The sequence below is a fragment of the Trachypithecus francoisi genome, unplaced genomic scaffold, assembly GCF_009764315.1.
Source record: "Trachypithecus francoisi isolate TF-2019V2 unplaced genomic scaffold, Tfra_2.0 Lachesis_group1, whole genome shotgun sequence".
Taxonomy (NCBI): domain Eukaryota; kingdom Metazoa; phylum Chordata; class Mammalia; order Primates; family Cercopithecidae; genus Trachypithecus; species Trachypithecus francoisi.
Window position 1 is genome coordinate 146298735 of NW_022681454.1, and position 23375 is coordinate 146322109.

Below are 23375 nucleotides of genomic sequence, written 5' to 3' on the forward strand. Positions count from 1 at the left end.
AGTCTTAAACAGTGAGCTTGTGAGCTGAGATTTGCATCAGCAACATATGTATAATGTGATCCTACTTTTATTCTATTAATGAAGAAGATAAGTTGCCAAACACATTTAACCAAATATTAATGGGGGAACTTATAAGATCCTTATAAGAACTGACTACCTATTCTGATCCCTAGTCAGGAGCCTCACACTATTCTCAAACATAAAGTTGCCAGTGTTTCACCTTTTATTTTTAGTGTGTATTTTCAAAATGTTTTGCAATAAGAATGTGTTAAATTTCTATTTTAGAAGTTATTTAAAATAAGGCTATTGTAGCATGTTACCTCTGATATGTCTTCATTCTTTTCCCATCAGAATTTTTCAGTCTTAAATTTTTTATAGTCTAAATTCTTCTATTTTTAAAATATCCTTTTAAATCCCTTCCTAAATAATTAAACTTTATGATTAGAGTGCCTGTTAATGTGAAAAACTTTTAAGAGAAAATCATTATATGTTTCCCATCTAACAAAAACAAGCTATATATTGGTAAAGGAGCAGAAAATGTAGCATTGTTGATTTGTGGGGGACTAAGCTGTAGTCTGAGGAACAGGGGGCTCAGGAAATAGTTATAGTTTGCCACTAACTAGTCAGAAAACCTAAAATGATTCATATCATATCTCAGGTTATAATTTGTTCAGATGCATAAGATATTTCAGGTTAAACAGAATATAAGTAAGTACCTTTCATGGTTTTTAAGATTTTTGTCTAGGGCTCCTCACTAAAAATGAACTTATCATCATTGTTGAGTTTTTTGATTATCTTAATTGCAGAAAATGAACTAAAAGTTCTATTTACATGTTGGAAAAATAGGGGAAAACCTTCAAAGTTCACATTTCTAAGGACTAGACAGAAGTATAAGTAGATAATACATGCCCACAACTCATTATTTTCTTTACTTTTTGATATGCTATTCTCATATTATTAGTTTCATTTATTAGAATTTAAATGAATATCAAGTAATGGTTTTCATGTTTGCATATTCTGCAGCTTTTAAGATCTGCCTACACATGTAGCCGGAAGTTGCTTCATTCTCCCAAAGTAAGATTTTTAGACAAAAATCATGTCCTCAGTCACAAATTTTTTTGTTACCATAGTGATAAGAATAAAGAATGAAAAAAAAAGCTAAAAATACCTGAAGACAGTTTCAGAAATGTGACCCACTTGGTGTCGTACACTAAAGTAGTTAATCAATTGAATTAGCTACATATGCATTCAGGTGAAATATTCTACTGGATGAAAAAATGTGTAGGTTGCACATCTGGAGCTATTATACACAATCAAAGAAGTCAGTATAAATGAAGATGACAGACAATCTAAAATGCATAAAATCAAATTCTTTTAAGAATAGAATATATACCAGAAGTAAATAGGAATCCATTAATTTAGCTCCTTCTTGCATCAATTTTCTGTTGTCTTTTCATATTTTAGAATATCTCCTCCATTTTAAATTAAATCTTCTTATGCATCAAAAAGTGTTGTAGCTGGATGGACCAATATAATTAGACACATTTAAAATTACATTGGAGTGGCCCCTTTCCGTAAAGTTTCCCAATCTTCTGCATTATAATAAAAATGTGCTTTTAAATTAACTTTTCTTTTGAAAATTTTAGTTTAAATAAGAATCTTAACAGACACAATCATTTACAGAAAAATCTAACATATTGCAAGGCATTAAGCTAGTCTGTGAAACATGAATAAAAGGCAGCTCTTGCTATCAAGAATGTTTTAATCATCCATCTAATTATGTTTTTATAACATTGATTTTTAAAATGTCTGCACAGAGTAGAATGGAAAAAGCATTCACCTTAACTCGAAGAGAGCAATATTAAAGTTCCAGCTCTATCAATGAGCTTAGAAAAGTCTCTTTCTAAGCCTCAGTTCTCCCATCCATAAAATATGTATAAATGAGCATATCACCTCCTCGAGCATGTAGATCATTATGATAATCAAAAGAGATGATATGGGTAGAAACCAACTGATGATATTCAATATAAAATCTCTGTTAAAAAGAGTCATTATACAATTTTGTTTAATTTTTAAACATTTTCAAAACAAACTTAATTATAAATGTTTATTTTCATAATTAAGAATATATGAGAATTACTTATGAGTAATAACAAACTTTTATTGCACACTTACAATGGACCACATATTTTACATAATTATTTCATTTAAGCCTCACAACAGTCCAGTGACTTAGATATTATCTTCTTATTATAGCTGAAAAAAGTGGGGTATAGGAGGAATATACAACTTGTCCAAAGACAGCTAGAAAGTGGTAGAGTAGGGAATTAAGCCCAGGCAAGCTAACCCCAGAGCCATGCTCTAAATCTAAGCCATTATGATATACTCTAAAATACTGAGTAGAGAAAAATATCCCTTTGAAGCTGTTAATTTGAAAAAAAAATACATATTTTAAATTACTAACACTAGTCATGTATTTTTTAACTACTTGATTAGTTATATTTTGCTGCATTTAATTTTTTTATTTTATTATTATAAGAAAAATGAAAACAACTTAAATGTATAACAATAAATACATTATAGAACATCCATATGGCAGATTACTACTCTGTCAAAAATAACACTGTAAAAATTATTTGTAGCTTTGAAACTGATGAGTATTGTTAAACAAAAACAATATGTTCAAACTATATATGGAAAATCTGGATTTTCATAAAATAATGTCATATTGACAGAAAAACTTAGAGAGATAGTTAATGTTAACAACTGCTATTTCTTCAAAATTTTATATACTTTTATATTTTACAAATTTTCTATAATAAAAATTAAATACTTTTATCATTAAGAAAAAGTCACTTAACCTAAACTGAAACACAAAGTGATGTAGATGCGTCTACAAATAGGTGAACAAATATTTATCAAAGTCTAAAAAGTTGTTCCAGATACTAGGATACAGCAGTGGCAAAAGGTAAAGAATTGTGTAAATTTGCACTAAGAATGAAAGACGAGAACGCCAAACATATAATGAAGCATCCATCTTTACATTCTGATTTACTCACACCTTTGTACTAGTATGTGAGCCCTTTCTTTAGATTTAAAAAAAAGGGTCTCGCCGGGCGCGGTGGCTCAAGCCTGTAATCCCAGCACTTTGGGAGGCCGAGACGGGCGGATCACGAGGTCAGGAGATCGAGACCATCCTGGCTAACATGGTGAAACCCCGTCTCTACTAAAAATACAAAACTAGCCGGGCGAGGTGGCGGGCGCCTGTAGTCCCAGCTACTTGGGAGGCTGAGGCAGGAGAATGGCGTGAACCCGGGAGGCGGAGCTTGCAGTGAGCCGAGATTGCGCCACTGCACTCCAGCCTGGGCGACAGAGCGAGACTCCGCCTCAAAAAAAAAAAAAAAAAAAAAAGGGTCTTGAAATGTTTGTTTCAATTCCTTACCATCTCTTCTCAATTACATTGTGGTGACATTATCTCTAAACACAGTAGAAAGCCAGAGTCTCAATTACATTGTGGTGACATTATCTCTAAACACAGTAGAAAGCCAGAGCATGAGTATATAAATAGAAAGAAAAGCTAACAAATAAAAATCAGCTGCTTTTCTCTACATTAACAAAAAATTATCTGAAAAAGAAATTAAGAAAACAACTCCCTTTGCAATCACGTCAAAGAAAATACAATATTTAGGAATAAATTTAACCCAAGAGGTAAAAGATCTGTACACTGAAAACCATAAGACACTGATTAAATAAATTGAAGATACAAATAATTGAAAAGATATATTGTGTTCATGAATTAGACTTTATATTGTTAATATGCCTATACTACTCAAAATGATCTATTGATTCAATGCAATCCCTATCAAAATTCCAATGGCATTTTACAAAAACCAAACCTAAATTACATGAAACTATAAAAGTTCCTGAATAGCTAAATAAATCTTGAGAAAGAAGAACAAAGCTAGTGGCATCACATTTCCTGATTTCAACCTATATTAAAAAGCTATAGTATTCAAAACAGTATGGTACAGGCATAAAAACAGACAAATAGACCAATGGAATAGAATAGAGAGCCCAGAAATAAACCCATGCATTTATATGCAACTAATTTTTGACAAGGGTGCCAAGAATACACAATAGGGAAAGGATAGTTTTTACAATAAATGGTATTGGGCAAACTTGATAACCGCATGCAAAAGAATAAAATCAGACTTTTATTTAACTCCATATTTAAAAATTAACTTGACATGGATTAAAGGCTTAAATGTAAGGTCTGAAGCCACAAAACTTCTAGAAGAAAACAGGGGAAAAGCACTGTGATGGCAATCTTGGCTATGGTTTTAGTTTTTAATATGACCCCAAAAGCACAGGTGACAGAAGCAAAAACAAACAAACAAAAAACAGTTGGGCACAGTGGCATGTGCCTGTAGTCCCAGCCACTCGGGAGGTTGAGGCAGGAGGATCACTTGAACCCAGGAGTCCAAAACTAGCCTAAGCAACTTAGATCACAGTCTCTATCATAAAAAATAAGAATAATTTTTAAAAACAAGTGGGACTACATCAAACTAAAATGCTTATGCACAGCACAGGAAACACAATCAACAAAATGAAAAGAAAATCTGTAGAATGCGAGAAAATATTTGCAACCCATATGTCTGATAAAGGATTAATATCCAAAATAAATGATAAACATACAGCTTAATAGTAAAAACCCCCAAATAATTCAATTCAAAAATGGCCAACAAACCTGAATAAGCATTTTTCTAAAGAAGATATGCAAATGGCCAACAGGTATATGATCATCAGGGAAATGCAAGTCAAACAACAGTGAGATATTACCTCACACCTAGTATGATAGCTATTATTAAAAAGACAAGAGACAGCAAGTATTGGCGAAAATGTGGAGAAAAGAGGACGTTTGTACACTATTGGTAGAATGTAGATTGGTATACCCAGTATGTAAAATAGTATGGAAATTCCTTAAACAATTAAAAATAGAACTACCATAAGATCCAACAATCCTACTACTTGGTTTATATCCAAATAAATGAAATCAGTTTGTTAGAGATATCTGTACTTCCACTGCAGCATTATTCACAATAGCCAAGATAAGAAAGCAATATAAGTGCCTGTCAACAAATGAATGGATAAAAAAGTGGTATTATACACAATGGAATGCTATTCAACCTTTAAAAATAAGGAAATTTTGTCATTTGTCACAATAAAGATGAACTTGGAAGACATTATATTGAGTTAAATAAGCCAGATATGGAAACACAAACATTGTGTAGTCTTACTTATATGTGGAATCTATAAAAGTTGATATAAAAGCATAGAGTAGGATGGCGGTTGCTAGGGCTGAGGGTTGGAGGGAATTAAGGAGATGTAGGTCAAAACATACAAATTTTTGTCTTTCAGTTTGAAAGACAAATAAGTTCTGGGGATCTAATGTACAGCATGGTGACTATAGTTAATACTGTATTGATTACCTGAAATTGGCTAGGAGAACAGTTCTTACGTGTCCTCACCACACACTCACACTCACACTCACACACATACATACACAGTAACTATGGATGGTGATGGATATATTGATTAATTTGATTGTGGTAGTCATTACACAATGCATATGTATCTGAAATCATCACATCTTTAATATAAACCATTTTAATTTGTCAATTATACTTTGATAAAGCTGGGGAAAAAAGAAAGAAAAGCTGAGAAGAATCTTAAGAAATTAAAGGAAAATTCATTGAGATTTTTTCATGCTTTTGTGACAATTTACATCCCCTTATTAGTCTTTATTGAAGAGAGAAATCTTGCTCCATTTAAATTATTAAATGTTCCCATAAACAATATTTTTCATTTATTATTCAGAAAAGAAATGATTTTCTGTGAAAGTATATTGTATTGAAATAGCTTACAATGTTTACACATTTTAACTTGACCGTGTTCTCCAGTATCAAATCTAACTATCCAGGAAAAAGCCTCCTAGCATCAGTATTTAAAACATGATGGTTTAAAATATACTCAACTTGATGTAACTTATTTTATATAAAAAAATACCTAAAAACTATAAAAATGAAAACCATCTCTTCCATCTTCCTCCAAAAAAACCTGTATTGTATTAACTTCTTTTAACCTACTTTTCAAATATTTTCCTTCACAAATATTAAGATCAGATACAAATAAATTTGAGGGAAAGGACTTATAAAAAGTTTAGTAAAAGTAAGAGAAGGAATGAAGAAAGGAAGAGAACAACTGAGGAAAGTTGGGAAAGAGAAAAGAAGAAAGTTGAAGAAAAGAAGGAGAAAAATAAAAAAAAGAAATGAGAAACTACTCACCTTGATGGACCAGGTCCCAAGTATCATCAATTTGTTTCTGAGTAGGGAAATGTCCACAGTCACTGAAGAAATTGGGGAGCTCACTTCTTTCAATTTTTGGCCAATATTCCCTCTTAGCAAACATTATTTCATAGACTAAAAGGACAAAAATGTAACAGAAAATATTTTTTAAACAATACATCAAGTAAAAAACTTTAACTCTAGCTTTATTTTCCTGTCTACCAGTAAGTCTCCACGATTAGTCTAGCACTATGTCGACCTTCTGGCAAAGGTTAGAAGGAAGTGGGCATGTTTCTCTCTCCTCACATTCCACAGCAGTGAAATTTTTACTTGATTCCCCAAGATGAATACTGGCACCTTCTATACTGGCTTCATGACAGTTGATGATAAATCCTATAATGTCAACTCAACCATGTCATAAGACGTAGCTTTTATATCAGGACTTCTGAGGACCTGACACCTACTGATCCACTTCACTCTTCATTGTTTATTAGCTGCTCTACTTTTTTCATCTCTTTTTGGCTTTTACTCACATTCTAACTACTTAAATTGGTAATTCCACTTTGGATGGCTTATTATGTTTCTAAAGTTGGCCCCTAATTGGGAGCAAGGTCTACTTTTTGCTCACTAACTTCATGCATTTCTACTTTCACATTTAAGGTACTTTGTCACTCCTGGCTCAAGACTACCACAGAAAACCACTCAGTTGGGCCACCTGTCACTTATCTCCCATACTTGACTTTAGAAAGGAGTTAGATAACGAGCAAGACAATTGATGCATACATTTTATAAGTGTAGTTTTCCATAAATAATTTTTTTCTTTTTTCAAAAAAGTGACATTGAGTTTCTACTTTGAAATATGCTACATTTAACCCCATGAAGCTGATTGTATAAGTCAACATTTACAGGATGTCAGCGACTGCTCAAATACAGGTTTAGCTCTGACTGTCAATGTCAAAGGGCACCAAGGTGGTTTCTAACAGAAGTTATATCATCCTGGCACTCAACCACATGGATTTCAGTTTTTCTATTCATTCATTCATTCATTCATTCATTCAGTTGAGGGAGATAGCTATGAGACATCAACAGATTCAAGACATATTTAGTAATTGTCTAAATATGAATAGCTATTTGAGATCCTAAAACACAGCAGTACAATAAATGAAAATTTATATTTAGTGTACGTACGACTATTTGTCTCTTTTGAAATAAGCAAACTAGAGCAGTTTCTTTCAGTGTCCCATCCATATCTCCTTGTCCCTTACTTCTGTGCATGCTAACTTGACATTCAATTGCCAGCATCTGCATTCCATTGCCTAAGGGCTCCCTCTGGCTACAGGCCTTCATGCAACCCATCTATGCACCAAGCAGTGGGCCTCAACCAGACTCAGGGGAGTTGGCTGAGAAAGACCCAGCACTCAAGTTGTTTATACTGTTTTTTCTGAGTTCCCTAGAGGGATTAAGCTCCAGTTGTCCACGTGGTAATTTGCTTGATATTGCACTCTTTCTTGACCCATTTCCCTCCTGTCTCCTTTCTCCATTCCATTAACAGTATTGCCTAGTATTAACTCCCAAGCAAATTAGTTGTACTGGAATTACTGTCTCAGCATCTGATTCTAAACTAAAACAAAAAGAATATCACCTTTTACTTTTGTGATTAAGTAAATGTATTTCTCCTTGTAAAAGTATATAGCCCTTTATTAGTTTATCCTTGAATTAATCATTTTATATGTTTCTCATAAGATAATATTGATGTACCTATTAATATTATGGCTTTGAAACTGTATAATTGATAACAGTGCCCTTAACTTGCATATTATGCCCTATGAGCAAACTTTCAGCAACATGAAAGGAGAATTAGTATTCAAGGATGATATACCTAGAGTAAATACAAAATTTAAATCACAAAAATTAATGAAATTTTCTGATAATTGAAAGATGCTTAAAAAGTTGCATAGGTATCTGCCAAATATCACCCAATTAGCCATCAACACATGGAAAAGATGAATAATTTTCTAAGTAACATGAAGACAAATTAGAACTTGCAAATTCTGTCTCTATTGAGTTACTTTACCCCTCAATGTAAATGGATGCTCTGGTTGGTAATTCTTTAAATTATTCATTTACCAAATTCTGTTCTACTGTTCAGCTCCCATGTTGGACAGACCACCATCTGTCCTAACTGGACTTCTTTATTCTGTTTTTGCCACATGTTAGCCTATTCTCAACAAAATTACCAGAGTGATGTCTGCAACACAAGTTGCTTCATAGTCCTCTGTTCCCAATCCTCCAATGGCTTCCCAATTCTCTCAAGGTAAAATACAACGGTCTATAAAGTTTGACAAAACCTGTGCTCCTGACTACCTTTCCAATTCCATCTTGCTCTGTTCTCCAGTCACAAACTTCATTCTAGTAATACTAGTCTCCTGGCTTCCTCCAAGACTAGCAGCTTCCAAATTAAGGCCTTTGTGCTTGGTGCTCCCCTTGCTTAGAACTTTCTTCCCCCATAGTCCACCTGGCTTATCTCTCACTATCTTTAAGACTTTTACTCAAAAAGCTTCTCAGCTAGAAAGCACCAGAGTCCAGGATGGAAAATAGAAATCACATTTTTTTTTCAAACAAAGGGGACATTTCAGGATGCAAAAATATTGAAATCTGCAGTTACAAATTGAGAAGGAGAAATCATGGAAAGAAAGTAAAGATACAAAAAATAAGCAACATTTCATAATGTGAAAAAATCAATTTAGTGATAGTTTGGGGTATCAAGAGAAGACTAATTGAGTAAAACAGTAGGAGCATTTTGGAAAGGATATGTGATTTGGAAGTCAGTAGCTAAAAATTAAAGTGGATGGAAAAGAAAATTTGGCCAGTGTAATAACTGTAAGGTTTTAGTATATATTGTTGTATTATAAAATCAGTACATTCATATTAGATTATATAATATAAACTACTATTCATAAAAAGAGTACTAAGATCTTCCTGAATTTTGTACTAGTGGTATGGAGAGTTTATGGGCAAAAGTCTTAAAATCTGACTCTCTCTCGGTTCTATAAGTAAAAGGAGTCCAAGTAGCTTCCTAATGGGAGAAGGATCTTCTCTTTTTCTGCCTCTCTCTCTCTCGCACTTTCTCATTCTTTCTTCTTCCTGTCTTTCCATCTCTCCAACACTTTGATCCTTTCTGCTCTTTTCTCTAGAAACCAGGTTGTTGGGCTGGGCTGGGTGAATTAATCTAGCAACCTCTGACTTATATAGAACAATCTCCCTCTCTCTTTTCTCTTTCCACTCTCTCTCCGGCTTCTTCCCTTTACCTCTAGCCACAGAAAAGAAACTATTCTAACTCAAAGAGTTCTGGTTAACTGTAAATAGCTTTTAGCACATAATTTTATCATAACTTAATGAAAACTATCATTTTAACCAATATTTTTGAGCCCTTCTTATAAACCAGGCATTTGCTAGATAGTGAGTATTTACTGATAAATATAACAGACATAATCCCTTCATGGAACTTACAGTCTTAAATGTAAAATAAATACTGTATGACTAGCTGAGACTACCAACATTTTCACATTTTTACCTTATAAAGCAGCAAGACAATGATTCCAATTAAATATAATTTACTTGTATCTTTTTTTAGTCAAGAAACTGGCTCTAATAATCTATCCTAATCCTAAGCAATACTGAATTCATTAAATATAAATATAAATTGGAATCTCTGAAAATTAAGATATAAATTAGAGAATTTGTTCTATGAATAGAATTCTAACACTAATAAGCAGTATGTTGTTTAGTATGCTCAGTGTCCATTAACTACTATTCTGGTATAAATACTTAATTTTCCTTTGTGTAGCTATCCCTCCTCCAATGAACAGTTTCGGTGCAACTCTCAAGCCAGATTCCCTACCCTCCCATTGCAAAGTGTTGGATTTGTGACTCAAGCTATACGTATCAGTTGTTATCTCCCTGGAATATGAATTTAAAGCATAGCAACAAAGAGTCTTTAAGCGGTAAGGGGTTATCTATCCCCCAGAGGCAAATTGAGATTGTCCCTTATTTCCTGCTCCCTAGATCTCTGAAGCAGTTGTGTTTAATATTCCGTCTGAAATCCAACTCTTTAACTATCTTTGCAATATTCTCCTGTTAAATGTCCTTTTTGCTTTGGTTAGCTAGAATGAGTTTTCTGTTACTTGCAGAGGATCCAAATAAATTAATTCAAATATACAACATGCTAACTTAAAATGCAAATTGCTTACAGCAATATAAAATATAATCTACCTTTGCTTTCTACAGGTAATTATATTCAAAATTTCCATGGTTAAATTAACTCCAAACTTAAATTCAAACCAGAATGTCCGGAGCCATGAGGCCCGGAATTAGCCGACCTCTGTTGCTTGATCTCCGCAAAGCGGAGACAAGAGGGCACATTTCTGGGTTATTACAAACCCTTCCCGCGCGCGCCTAAACCTTTCCCGCGCGCGCGCTAACTTTTCCCGTGCCCGCGCAAACATTTTTCCCGCCCAGGAAGATATGCAGCCTATGGCGCAGGCGCGATCCCGCGCCTGGGAAAATTACAAACCCATGGCGCATGCGCAATTGTAATTTGAGTAAGCCCAGCCTCCTGTCACCGCCCTGGCCCAACCTCTTCCTCTGCCAGCCTATATAAGGCATTGCACCGCCACCATTAAAGGAGACTTGATCAGGCTATTTGTCTTGTCTCCATTTCTCGTGTTTTCTTGTCTCCTCCATTCCCACTCCCCCTTCCAGGGCCCGTTCGACTGTCCTGCAGGTCGGGACACCAGAAGTGTCTGCATCACTTACATTTTTTTCGGTCCATCCATTCCTCTAGCTCTGATAAGTTGACAATTTGTCTTGTCCTCCAAAGACCACGTCGATATCTAACACGGTGGATTAGTCTGCCATACATGTTAATAACTGCTTTCATATCCGGCCCATGATACAAAGCCTACAAAGACAAAAAAGCTCCTTATATATTTCTGGTATTTATATTTAATATGACTTGCCTCTTTCATTTAGTCTATTTCACCTAGTTTCTTAGATTATGGGTGTATTTATTTGTTGCCCAGGTTGGTTAAATATATGCATTGTAGAGTAACACAATCTCCCTATAGTTCAGAGATTTCCATTATGACTTGCTTTGTTATTATATATTCATCTTCCCATAGAACAGAGCTTCCAATATTTGCTTCTTTCACAGACACTTCCTACACTTGTGTCCAGATTTCTATAATATGTAGCCCACTCTGCCAGAAACGATGTAGTCTTATTAAGGTATTATTCTGTAATGGATGATTCCTGTCTAAGCAGTCCACTCTAGTTGCTCAAATCTTTCTCTTTTATTTTCTTTGGAAATTGTACATTCATGTCCTTTACCTATTTTTCCCTGGGCTTTTTAAGGTTTTGTTGTTGTTGTTGTTGTTGATTTCTAAAAATCTCTGAATATTCAATAAATTAACCCTTTTCAGCATATATGCACATTTTGTTTTATTAGTTTACCTGTGACTACATTCTTCTGTGTATGCATTTTCAACATTCCACCAGAACAGTTTTTTTCTTAAAGTTGTAAGTATTTACCTATTTCGTACTTGTTTTCTCTTTTCTAAAGAGCAATTCCCTTTTAGTTAACAAGTCAGTTATTTTTTACATTTTACATTTTCTGGCTTATTAATGTCACTGTATATCTTTATTAATTTACTTCTAAATAACATTTAGATTTATTTTCCTGTTTTGACTTCTTAAAGGCTTAATTTTTAAAATATTCATTATTTCTTGTTTGTTTAGGAATGTGTTTACATTTACATTTTCCGCTGAGTAGGCTTTCCTTTTCTGTGTTTTGCATACCATATTACAAATGAAAAAACTGAAGCAGAAAATCTTTACATAATTTTCCCAACGTCCCATAGCCAGTAAGTTGTATAATTGGTTTTGAAACTAGCATAGAGACATTCGAGAGCCCACTTAACTATACTCTACATTCCTTTTAATTTAGTGTTTTCATCCATTCTTTTTTTTTTTTTTTGAGATGGAGTCTCGCTCTGTTACCAGGCTGGAGTGCAGTGGATGCAGTGGTGTGATCTCAGCTCACTGCAACCTCTGCCTCACGAGTTCAAGTGATTATCATGCCTCAGCCTCCTGAGTAGGTGGAACAACAGGCACTTGCCATCATGCCCGGCTAATTTTTGTATTTTTGTAGGGATGGGGTTTTACCATGTTAGCCAGGATGGTCTCAATCTCCTGATCCGCCCACCTCGGCCTCCCAAAGTGCTGGGATCACAGGCAGGAGCCACCGCACCTGGCCGTGTTTTCACCCATTCTACAAGATTTTTTTGTTTGTTTGTTTCCTAGCATATTTCATATGACACATTAATTAATTTATGTATTTATCTATTTATTGTTTTGAGACGGAGTCTCACTCTGTTGCCCAGGCTGGAGTGCAGTGGCGGGATCTCAGCTCACTGCAAGCTCTGCCTCCCAGGTTCGCACCATTCTCCTGCCTCAGCCTCCCCAGTAGCTGGGACTACAGGCGCCCGCCACCACGCTCAGGTAATTTTTTGTATTTTTAGTAGAGACGGGGTTTCACCATGTTAGCCAGGATGGTCTCGACCTCCTGACCTCGTGATGTGCCCAAAGTGCTGGGATTACAGGCGTGAGCCACCGCGCCCGGCCCATATTACACATTACTTTTCTTGTTTCTGTCATGTTATTTTCTGTTTATGTAAAATAATATTTTTTGTCTACTTGAATGAAAAATAAATTAGCATCATTTTACTACCTTTCTCTTCTCCTTTCTCCTTCCATCTAATAGCAGATTGTGGATGTTTGCTAATGTCTCTCAACATTTAATAGCATTTTTCAATGTGTATTTTTAATTTGCCTTTTGTTCAATAGGCTTGTCTTTTAAAAAGATAATAAATTGGTTGCACTTTTGGCACATTCCCTACATATGAATCTTAGTGGGAGGCAGAACCCACTTCCCACAATTTGAAGCCAAAAGTCAGATGCTTATGACTCATACCTCTTCTGTTGCTAGGATGCAGACACATGAACTTCATCATTAACTCCACCAATCCCAAACTTTGAATGGAAACAAATAATGCTTTTAAGAGTGAAACAGTGAGAAATCTATTTGTGTGATACAGTAACTGTAGCACAAATATACATTTTTCAAGGGCAGCATTTGTGAAGTCAGGAACACCCAGGATTCGGTGTCTGCATCACACTCTTTCTGTATAGGATTTGGCTGGATTACTGGGAGCTACCCAGCCTTTACTATTCCTTTATGTTTCTGAACTTAGTTCTCTAGACCTGTGTACAATATCCTCCTCAACATCTTTCTGCTTAAATCTGTAACTGGATTTCTTTTGCTTATAATTAAGAATCAAGCAGTGTTTTGATTGTATCTTTAAAACATGAAGAGAAAAGTTCCCGCTTGGAATGTGCTACTTGGACAGATGATGTCTCTGAGAAAAGGAAGGGCATTGGGCAACCACCAACTTCGAGTACCTTTTCCTCTGAATGTAATACCTCTTTTGGGGAACACAACCTATCTTGTAAGGGAGCCCTTTTCAGATCTCAGGCTTTTGGAAGGTCACCTAGGGCGTTTCATGGTTAGGAAGTTGAGCCAGAGAAAATTACGATGGTCCATCCATGTGGTTTTTATTACAGGGAGTGTCCCTACCAGCCTTTTGCATGGAAATATGCTTCAGCTATTGTGCTACTACATTTCGGTATGTAAATCTTTCACTATAAGTCTAAATATTTCTCAAGGTAGAATTTATCAGAAAAAAATACAAATTTCTACTTACAACAGCAATATTGCAATATAGTTATTGCAAATTACTGATTATAATGTTCCAATTTCTATTATCTTAATGGACAAATGTATTATACTTATCAACATTTAATAAAATTTTCTAGTATTTATTTCAATTTGCTTTTGCTTGATATGGTCATGTCTTTTTTTTCTTAAGTAATTTATTCAATTTTTGGAGAATTCCACCATCATATGACACTTAGTACAACTTAATTTCCGTTAGTGTGTTTCTTATCAGTTTGTAAGAGATCTTTATATGTTAGGTTTTTTTAAGCTTTGTGTCATATTTCAGCAAATATTTTGCCAGTTTGACTTTTTAACTTTGAAAAAAAAATGCTATAGACCTATAAGAAGATATCTTGACCACATTTATTGAAGTCTAACCTTGTCTAAGCATTTAGGTATGAAAATATCAAAAAAGTCTTTATTCAGAAACCTTATAAAAACAAAAGGGAAATTTTTTTAAATGACTAAACCTATACACAGTGAAATAATAATTGAACATTCTAAATCATCATCTCAATCTCATATGCATAAACACACACTTACAAATATGCAAGCCACAAATACCACTGTGTGAATCTTATATTCACTTCCCCATCCACTAAGAAACTAGTGAAGACCTTATCCATGCATAGCTACTGGACATGTGTCTCTCCTAGGTTTGGTTCCTCTTGCACTTTTTCAGGCCTCTCTTCTGTGTCCATGTTGCTTGCTGTACTCATTTTGATCTGAGTCAAAGAGATTATTTTTACTATTACCTGAAGCATATGCCTCAATCACTCTATGTCTAATTGCTCAGTATAGAAAACTGTTAAATATTCTTGGTCAACTTTATCATTAAATATAAAGAAAAATATATTGTTTCCCCCCCAGTGTACTCTGAAAAACGTTAAATAGCAGCTCCTAATTGCCATAGAAAGGGTGCCTCTCTACAGGCCGTGCTTCCTATCTTCATGTTTCTGATGTGAGCTCACCTGAATTAGCTCTATTAGCGCCAGGTGGGAGTATTATCTAGCCTTGGCTTTCGGCAGGAAACTCCAAACATTGGAATTTCCTGACCTGAGAAAAGACTCCACCATTTGCAATGATTGGACAATTCTGATACCAGAATGGTCTCATGTTTTACAGTGCTCTGGAGCTAGACAGACTTATGTTTGATTCTCAAAATTCATTCTCATCTATGTCACTTGCAAGATGTCCAACTTTGGGTAATTATGTTACATCTCCATGCCTCATTTTTCATAATTACTAAAGAAAATTATACAACCTGAAGAAATGATACCACTCCAATTCTTGATCACCAACCTCAGTGAGGTTCTCAAAGTGGCCTGGAATTTCATGCATGCTTTTTAAGGCATCTCTCTGCCATTTTCTGTAGTACCTCAATCTCCTCAGACATTCAAACCCATCTAAATGCTTACTCTCACCAGATGGCCTAATTCTTTACTTCACAAAAGGAAGAAAAAACAACTAGTTTATTGCAACCTCAACTTCCCACCAGCAAGTCTAAATACTTAACTGCATCTACACATCTTCTTCTCCTGCAACAATGGAGAAATATGTTTCCTCTCACTTAATGCTAATCTTGTCAAGTATCTTGGAAATCTACCCCCTCCAATCTCCTTAAAGGCCTTATAATATGGATTAGCTTCATCTTTCTTGTATTGACAACCTTTCCCTCTTACTGGCTTCTTCCAATGAGCATTTAAGCATACATAAATATCTTTTATCTTAAACTATCCTTCTCTAAACCTCATAGTGCCTCAATTTATCTACTGCAGATGTTTTCACTGCATGAACTTACTGTTACTAAAGCCAGAAAATTCTGTCTAGCAGCATTGGAGACTGTGGACCTAACCCTCTTCCTTGTACTGCCTTTCAAGTTCCTTGATGTAACATCTTCTGGTTTTCTTCTTATCTCTCTTGTTACTACTTTCATGTTTGTGGAATACTCATCTTCTGCTTCCCTTTGAACGCCAACCAGTTTCTCTCAATCTTTCTTTGTAGGATTCTCTCTTTATATAGTCTCCCTAGACAATGACATTGACTCTCATGGCTCCAGTTAGTATCAGTAATGATGATTCTCAAATCTATGGGTGGCGGCAGGTTTCAAGGAGGGCATCCTTGGTTAGGGAGCTGCATCAACATATTTAGAAGAGGTTCCTCAAATTTCAAATCCTCCTGGCCCCAAAATGCTGTTATGCATCCTTCACTCTCTTGAAAATAATTTATTAAAAACATGTATTAGGCTCCTAGTGTGGGCCAAGAAGGTACAAGACCTTGTGAAGACAGGAAAGATAAAATTTCTGTTTCCAGGGGGTTACATTTTAGTGAAAGGAGCAATAATCTAACAAACGAATATAGGTTAGGTGGTAGTAAGTGCCATGAAGAACAATAAAGTGCTTTGAAAGACACAGGGAGTGATTAGAGAGTTATTTTGTACACGTTAGTATGGGACAGCTTTTCGATAATGTGACAATGAGCAGTGACCTGAATGAAGTAAAGGAGCAACACCTGAGGGAAGAGCTTTCTCAGAAATATGATGAGATTCATTGCCAAAATGAGGTACTTTTATAGATGAGAGGGTTTTACATTCTTCCTCAGTGAAATAATTTAAGAACTACTGATGCATCCCAAGTCTTTCTTTATGGCCCAATCTCCCTTCTGAATTTTGGACCCATATATTCAACTGCTTCCCAGACATCTCAAGGATTTTCCACAGAAGCTTTAAGCCCAGTGTTGAAAATTGGACTCTACCTTCATTCCTTTCTACTGCTCCCTCCTGCCTGCCCCTCCCCTTAAATTCTGCATTTCTCAACCATACACCAGATTGCTCAAGACAAGAACCTTGGAATCATTCTTGACTCCACCCTCTTCCTTATCTCCAAGTACAACCAAACCCAAAGTCCTATCAACTGTCCATTTCCCCATCACCACCATGCAGTAGATTACTGAAAAAGCATACTAGTTGTTCTCCTTCCATTTTGTCACCCTCTCCTCCCAATCCATTGTCCAAAGTCAGTAATTTTTCAAATTCAAATATATTTGTGTCACTGATCTATTTTAAAGGCATCCATTCTCAGACACCAAGTATAAACTCCTTATTAAGGTTTCTAAGAACGTTATTAATCTGATTCCTACCTTCAACTTCCTTTACTGCCATTGTCCTCCCAACTATGCCCCAGCCCCTTAAATGTAAATAGTTCACCTAAGCTTATTGATATGGTCTTTCCTGTGCCTCTCAGCCTCCCAGTACACCTGACAAAATAAAGCTACCCCTCACCCTCCAGATCTCAGTTTATTGGTCTTATCCAGTTGCCACATCAAACACACTTGGGGTTAAATGGCCTTTCTAAATGCTCTGATGATACCTAAGACTTCTTTCAGTTGTCTGCATTACTCACTAGATTATGTATGCTCTTCACACACCAGGCAGGAAATTGGATCCAGTATATAGTGGCTATTATCAAATTAAAAAATACATATGTTATTGAATAAACGAACATAGGTCTCCAGGTACTTGTGAGTGTTAGCACACATGTTATGTAATAAAACTGTTCTATACAACAGGAGTCCCCAACCAACTGCTCTGTGGCCTGTTGGGAACCAGGCTGCACAGCAGGAAGTGAGTGGTGGGTGAGCGAGCATTACTGCCTGAGCTCCTTCTCCTATCAGGTCAGCGGCAGCATTAAATGCTCATAGGAGCAAGAACCCTATTGTGAACTGCACATGCAAGGGATCCAGGTTGTGTGCTCTTAATGAGAATCTAATGCCTGATGATCTGAAGCAAAACAGTTTCATCCTGAAAACATCCCTGCCCCTGCTCTCGTCCATGGAAAAACTTGTCTTCCACGAAACTGGTCCCTGGTGCCAAAAAGGTTGGGGACTGTTGCTATACAAGGTGCCCTGTCCTATAGGGTTCACGAATAGGTTCAGATTTTGTTATTATTTCTGTTTTGTTCTTTTGAGACAATGATAGGAAATTCCTACTTTATCAAATTTTCAAAGAATTCTATAACCTCCAAAATACTGAAGACCATTGAGTTATGTATAAGACATTGTTAAGGTAATATTGAAACTCAGATTCTCCAGGGCTGTTCCAAATTTACTGATTCAACAAATATTTATTAAAAGCCAATTTCAAACACTTTTTATTATTATAGCTATCAACCATTCCAATGTCCTGGAATTTCAACATTTTTAGTCAATAGCAATCAAATATATTTAATTTAGGATTAAAACTTTAAAATTATAAATATTTGGAGAAAAATATTGAAATTAAGTAAGATCCTAGAAGCGTTACATCAAGGAATGAACCCTGTTTTGTGTCTTTATGATTTTGTAATATCATTATTACCTATACCAAAACACATGCAAACAAACAGCACAAACATTTTTAATGAAAAAGGACATTTTTAATTGTGGAAAAATATTCATATTAAAATATAGCAATCTCTGTGGTCTTTTGATGTATGACTGGCAAGACAATTTGATGCTGCTTCATTATTTCTAAAGAATTCCAAACTAAATTTTTCATAGGGAATGGAAATCGTATAGTCTCTTCAGTAATCTTAAACTTCTAGCAGACACTGTCCACAGCAACAAACTCTGGAGTGGCAGTAAAGCAATATGACTATGGAAGTCTCCCAGTGGAGGGACTGCCACAGTGCTGACAATTATTCAGTAATTTGCTGTGCACCCTCTAGAGCAGAAAGTTATGAAGAATTCCCCCAACAGCAACCCTTCACATAGGCACAGTCCAGGAAACTTACTATTAACTGCATTACAGGCTGTCACACTAGGATTTTGACACTAGGCAAAACAACTGTAACCACATCAGCAAAGCAATCATCCAACAGACAAAGCACCATGCCAATGATGGAATAAAAAAGAAAATCATAACAAATTTTATAACCAAATAAAAGTAAAAAATCTACTTTATTTTGGCTCTGATCCTTTAAAAGTACTTCCCATTCTTTTTATCTCAAATCCTATCTCCGTATAGAAATTCAGCATTTTCCTTATCAATTAAATCACTTCTTTTCACCCTCATCTTTGGCCCATTCTTCCTCTCTCAATTTTTTAGATTCATTTTTGTCCCAGAGGTTATGAATGATTCTATAATTCTTTCTGATATTAGGAAATGCTATAATTAAATTATATAGCATGTATCAAATGTGTGTAGGCAGAACTTTAAGGATGTGTGTGTATGTGTGTGTGTGAGATCTCCTTAGACTGCCATGATAAACTTCTACAATTATATTAATTCATCCACTCAATAGGTATTTGTTGAGTGCCTACTACATATGAAACACCATTCTAGGTATTTGAATACAGAAACAAACAAGACAGACAGATACCTGTCTTCATGGAGTTTGCAATCTATCTAGCCACACTAAAAAATATATGTATACAAACAGAGAGATAAACAAGAAAAAATATTAGACCATACATGCATACAGTTAAAATGATAGAGTATATATTATGTGTCAAGGTAGTCTGTGGTGCTGTGAATAGAAAAATAAAGAGTATGTGCTTCCAAATAAGTCATATAAACCATATTGTCCATGTCAAACATGTAAACAGATGATAACAATGCAAAGAACTGGACACAATAATGACCAGAAAAATGGAGAGATCGGTTCTGCTTGATGGACAAGAGAGAGTGTCTAAGTGAATATACTTTAGGAAGCTCTTGAAAGATGAATTGGAGTTTATCAGAAGATAAGGAAGGCAGCGGAGAGAACAGCATGAAAATATAAGATGACAAGAAACAATCAAGATTTGCAGTTTGCTAAAACACAGAGAATATGTCAGGGGGTATGATGTGATGAAGCTTGACAAAACGCAAGAGCCAAAACAGGGAGGTCATGTGTACTATGTTATAGTTCCTACTATATCCTGTAAGTGATATAGGCCCTCAAAAAGATTATAAGAAATGAAATAAGGTAATAATAGTGGAATTTTTCATATGTGGCACATGGCAAATAGATTTGATGGAAGTAGGTTTGTAGGCATAGAGATCAATTAGGAAACTATTGCAATTCTCCATGTAAGGGTAGATTAAAGGAAGTTCTGGCAAGAAGTACAAAGAAGAGCAGTTCAACAAACATCATGAAAGTGGAACCAATTGAATATGGGAGTGAAAAAGTTGAAAGAATCTAAGAGACATCCAGGTTTATGGCTTGAGCAATGAGTGGCAGAACAGTTTATCAATATAGATAGTTATAGGAAAGAAAGAGCTTTGTGGAGTAAGAAAATCAGTTCATTTCCCATTTTGGAGAAATTTAAGTCTAATTTAACCACGGATCTTTCAATGTCTTAGACAGACATGGGTTTGAATTCTAGCTCTTTCACTTACCAGCTGTTTGACTTTGGGCAAATTATTTGCTTCAGTTTCTTCAGCAATAAAACAGATATAGCAGCTACCTTACAAAATTATGGGATTAAGTATATGGAGTGTTTACCTTTTGCCAGAGTTTTACATGTATTATGATGTTTAATCATCAGAACTACATATGTGATTCACATACATATTAATTTACACATGTTAGTACATGTAAACATGTATACCCAAAGATAGGCAGATGGATTAACTCTAACAGTATCACCACATTGTCAGAGAAATGTGTTCAGGATGCCCACTGCAAATCTATTCCAGAGGTTTTTCCCAGAAGATCAAGGAATTGGAGTGGGCACTACTAATATATTTTATTTATAGTTAATTTCCCAAATTCCTTATTAGCAGTAAAACTTTAGCCCTCAAGATTAGGACATTTTGGGTTCTCTCAAAGGTTTTCCAAGATGGACCCACTTAGGTTCTTCTGCATTTGCCCAGCCAAAATGGGTCTGCATTATTTATTTTAAAAATCAAAATTGCAATCTATGAAAGTTGACCAGGTAGATATTTGCATGTGTGTGTAATTCTTTGAAATTGGACATTTATGCACTGCAAGAGTACCCAGGAGTGTGGGAAGTGAAGGAAAGTTGCTCTAAACAGAAAATAAGCAGATAGCAAAGAAGAAACAACTTTAGTGCAAAGTTATTTCAAAATATCCTTGTTTAATAATAGGTGGTCCCAGAATTGCTGAGTTAAGGATAAATGAGGCCTTTTGTTTGGAGTCTCCATCTTTGCACAGTCTAAAACTGTCGTCATAGCAGATTATTCATTACATTTTCTTAAAGTATGTACACCAAAAATTAGTTGGATGTGGTGGCAGGCACCTGTAATCCCAGCTACTCAGGAGACTGAGGCAGGAGAATCGCTTGAACCCAGGAGGCAGAGGTTGCAGTGAGCCAAGATCACGCCATTGCACTCCAGTCTGGGCGACAAGAGCGAAACTCCCTCTCAAAAAAAAAAAAAAAAAAAAGTATGTACACAGAATTTTACTTAGAAATATTAGAGGCATATTGAAAAATTCTACTTAATAGAATCTAATGAGAAATTTTAAACACATTATAATATCTGATGTATAGCTTACCTTGGTCATTACTCTTTGCAATCTTTTGCGTTCAAGCCATCCCCTGACATATGCCTGCATGATGGTGACCATTCTAATCAATTTTGGGGTAATCATGAACTTTTTTCTTTCTCGGAATACTTGGAAGATTTCTATGTGTGGTCCAATTCTTTTAACTTTATTGTCAAGTTTATCAGTTTTATTTGGAGTACCTTTTATCCTAAAAATAAAACAATTTCTTATTATAGATAATATGGAAAATTAACACTTCCACAAACGGTTTTAAATTCTTTCAATGATGAATACATTGAAATAGGAAATATATTATAACTTGTACATAGAATTCAATACATGTACATAGAATTCAAACATGTCAATAAGGTCCTCCAAAGAGGGTTGAATATGCCAAGATCAATATTACATGGATAAAATTAACCTTCTGAATAAAAGAAATCCAAAAGAAAGTGAATTTTTCAGTCTATCTACAAGTATTCAAAAGAGAATGCTTTCATATGACAGGGCAGATTAGTTCAAATAATTTTCTTGTCCCAGAAGCTATTTTAAACTACAGAGTACTTCAAAATTATTTGATTATTTGACACTGATATTCTGTTAACCAAACATCATCAGAAAAATAACTTGGATTCAAATACTTTGAATTGAGAGGCTCTGTACTATGGTGGTAGGATCACGGCCTATAGGATCAGCAGACGGGAAGGGTGATACTGCAAACAATGACCAGTCTGCAATACTGCTATGGGTGACTTGGTGGTTAATAATGAGTGTCAACTTGACCGGATTGAAGAAACAAAGTATTGATCCTGAGTGTGTCTGTGAGGGTGTTGCCAAAGGAGATTAGCATTTAAGTCAGTGGGCTGGGAAAGGCAGACCCACCCTTAATCTGGGTGGGCACAACCTAATCAGCTGCCAATGCAGCTAGAATATAAGCAGGCAGAAAAATGTGAAAAGAGAGACTGGCCTAGTTTCCCAGCCTACATTTTTCTTCCATACTAGATGCCTCCTGAAACATCAGACTCCAAGTCCTTCAGTCTTGGAACTCCAACTGGCTCTCCTTGTTCCTCAGCCTGCAGACGGCCTATTGTGGGACCTCCTTATGGTCATGTGAGTTAATACTTAAAAAATTCATATATATATATGAATATATATATAAATTTTATATGTATATATGAATTTTATATATATAAAAATTCATATATATATGGAATATATATATATATTCCATTTGTTCTGTCCCTCTAGAGAACCCTAATACAGTGACTCTAGCAGCGATTAATAACATTTGAGAAAACTGAAGATTTACTACCATTAACAGATTATCTGTAATCTTGGTAACCTTGTGTCAGCTTTTTCTTTATATGTATACACCTGTTATGTTTTATATATGATAGCCAGTTTTTTGAAGTCTTCCAAAGTCCAAAGTCTAGTTCCCTTGCAACTTTTAGCATATAAAAATGCTTTCTTCTTCTTAATGTTTTTATTTCTGCCCTCTCACAAATGGAGTTCCACTGACTGAGATGCCCAGCTCAATTCATTCACCAGGGCTGAGTCTTGCCCCAAAAATGATCTGTACCTACATATCTGAATCCCAGACTCAAGTTTCTTGATTCTCAGAGTGAATCTCTGACTCACGTTCACTCTGTTTTAGCATTATTTTCTTAGTCTGTTTTATTTAATTTTTATGTTAAGTTGATTTTTAAGTCTTGTTCTGTTTTGTACATG

General features: G+C 35.2%; 1 protein-coding gene across 3 annotated transcripts in view; it reads right to left on the reverse strand.

The window, feature by feature from the left end:
- Positions 1-23375, reverse strand: part of IQCM (IQ motif containing M) — a 499469-nt gene that overhangs the window by 205152 nt on the left and 270942 nt on the right. For all 3 annotated transcript variants that reach the window (XM_033215450.1, XM_033215451.1, XM_033215449.1), the window contains 3 exons: positions 21657-21855; positions 11160-11304; positions 6345-6479 (listed from right to left, as the gene is read on the reverse strand). In XM_033215450.1, coding sequence (XP_033071341.1) covers positions 6345-6479; positions 11160-11304; positions 21657-21855 — 479 coding nt within the window. The remainder of the gene's footprint in view (positions 1-6344; positions 6480-11159; positions 11305-21656; positions 21856-23375) is intronic.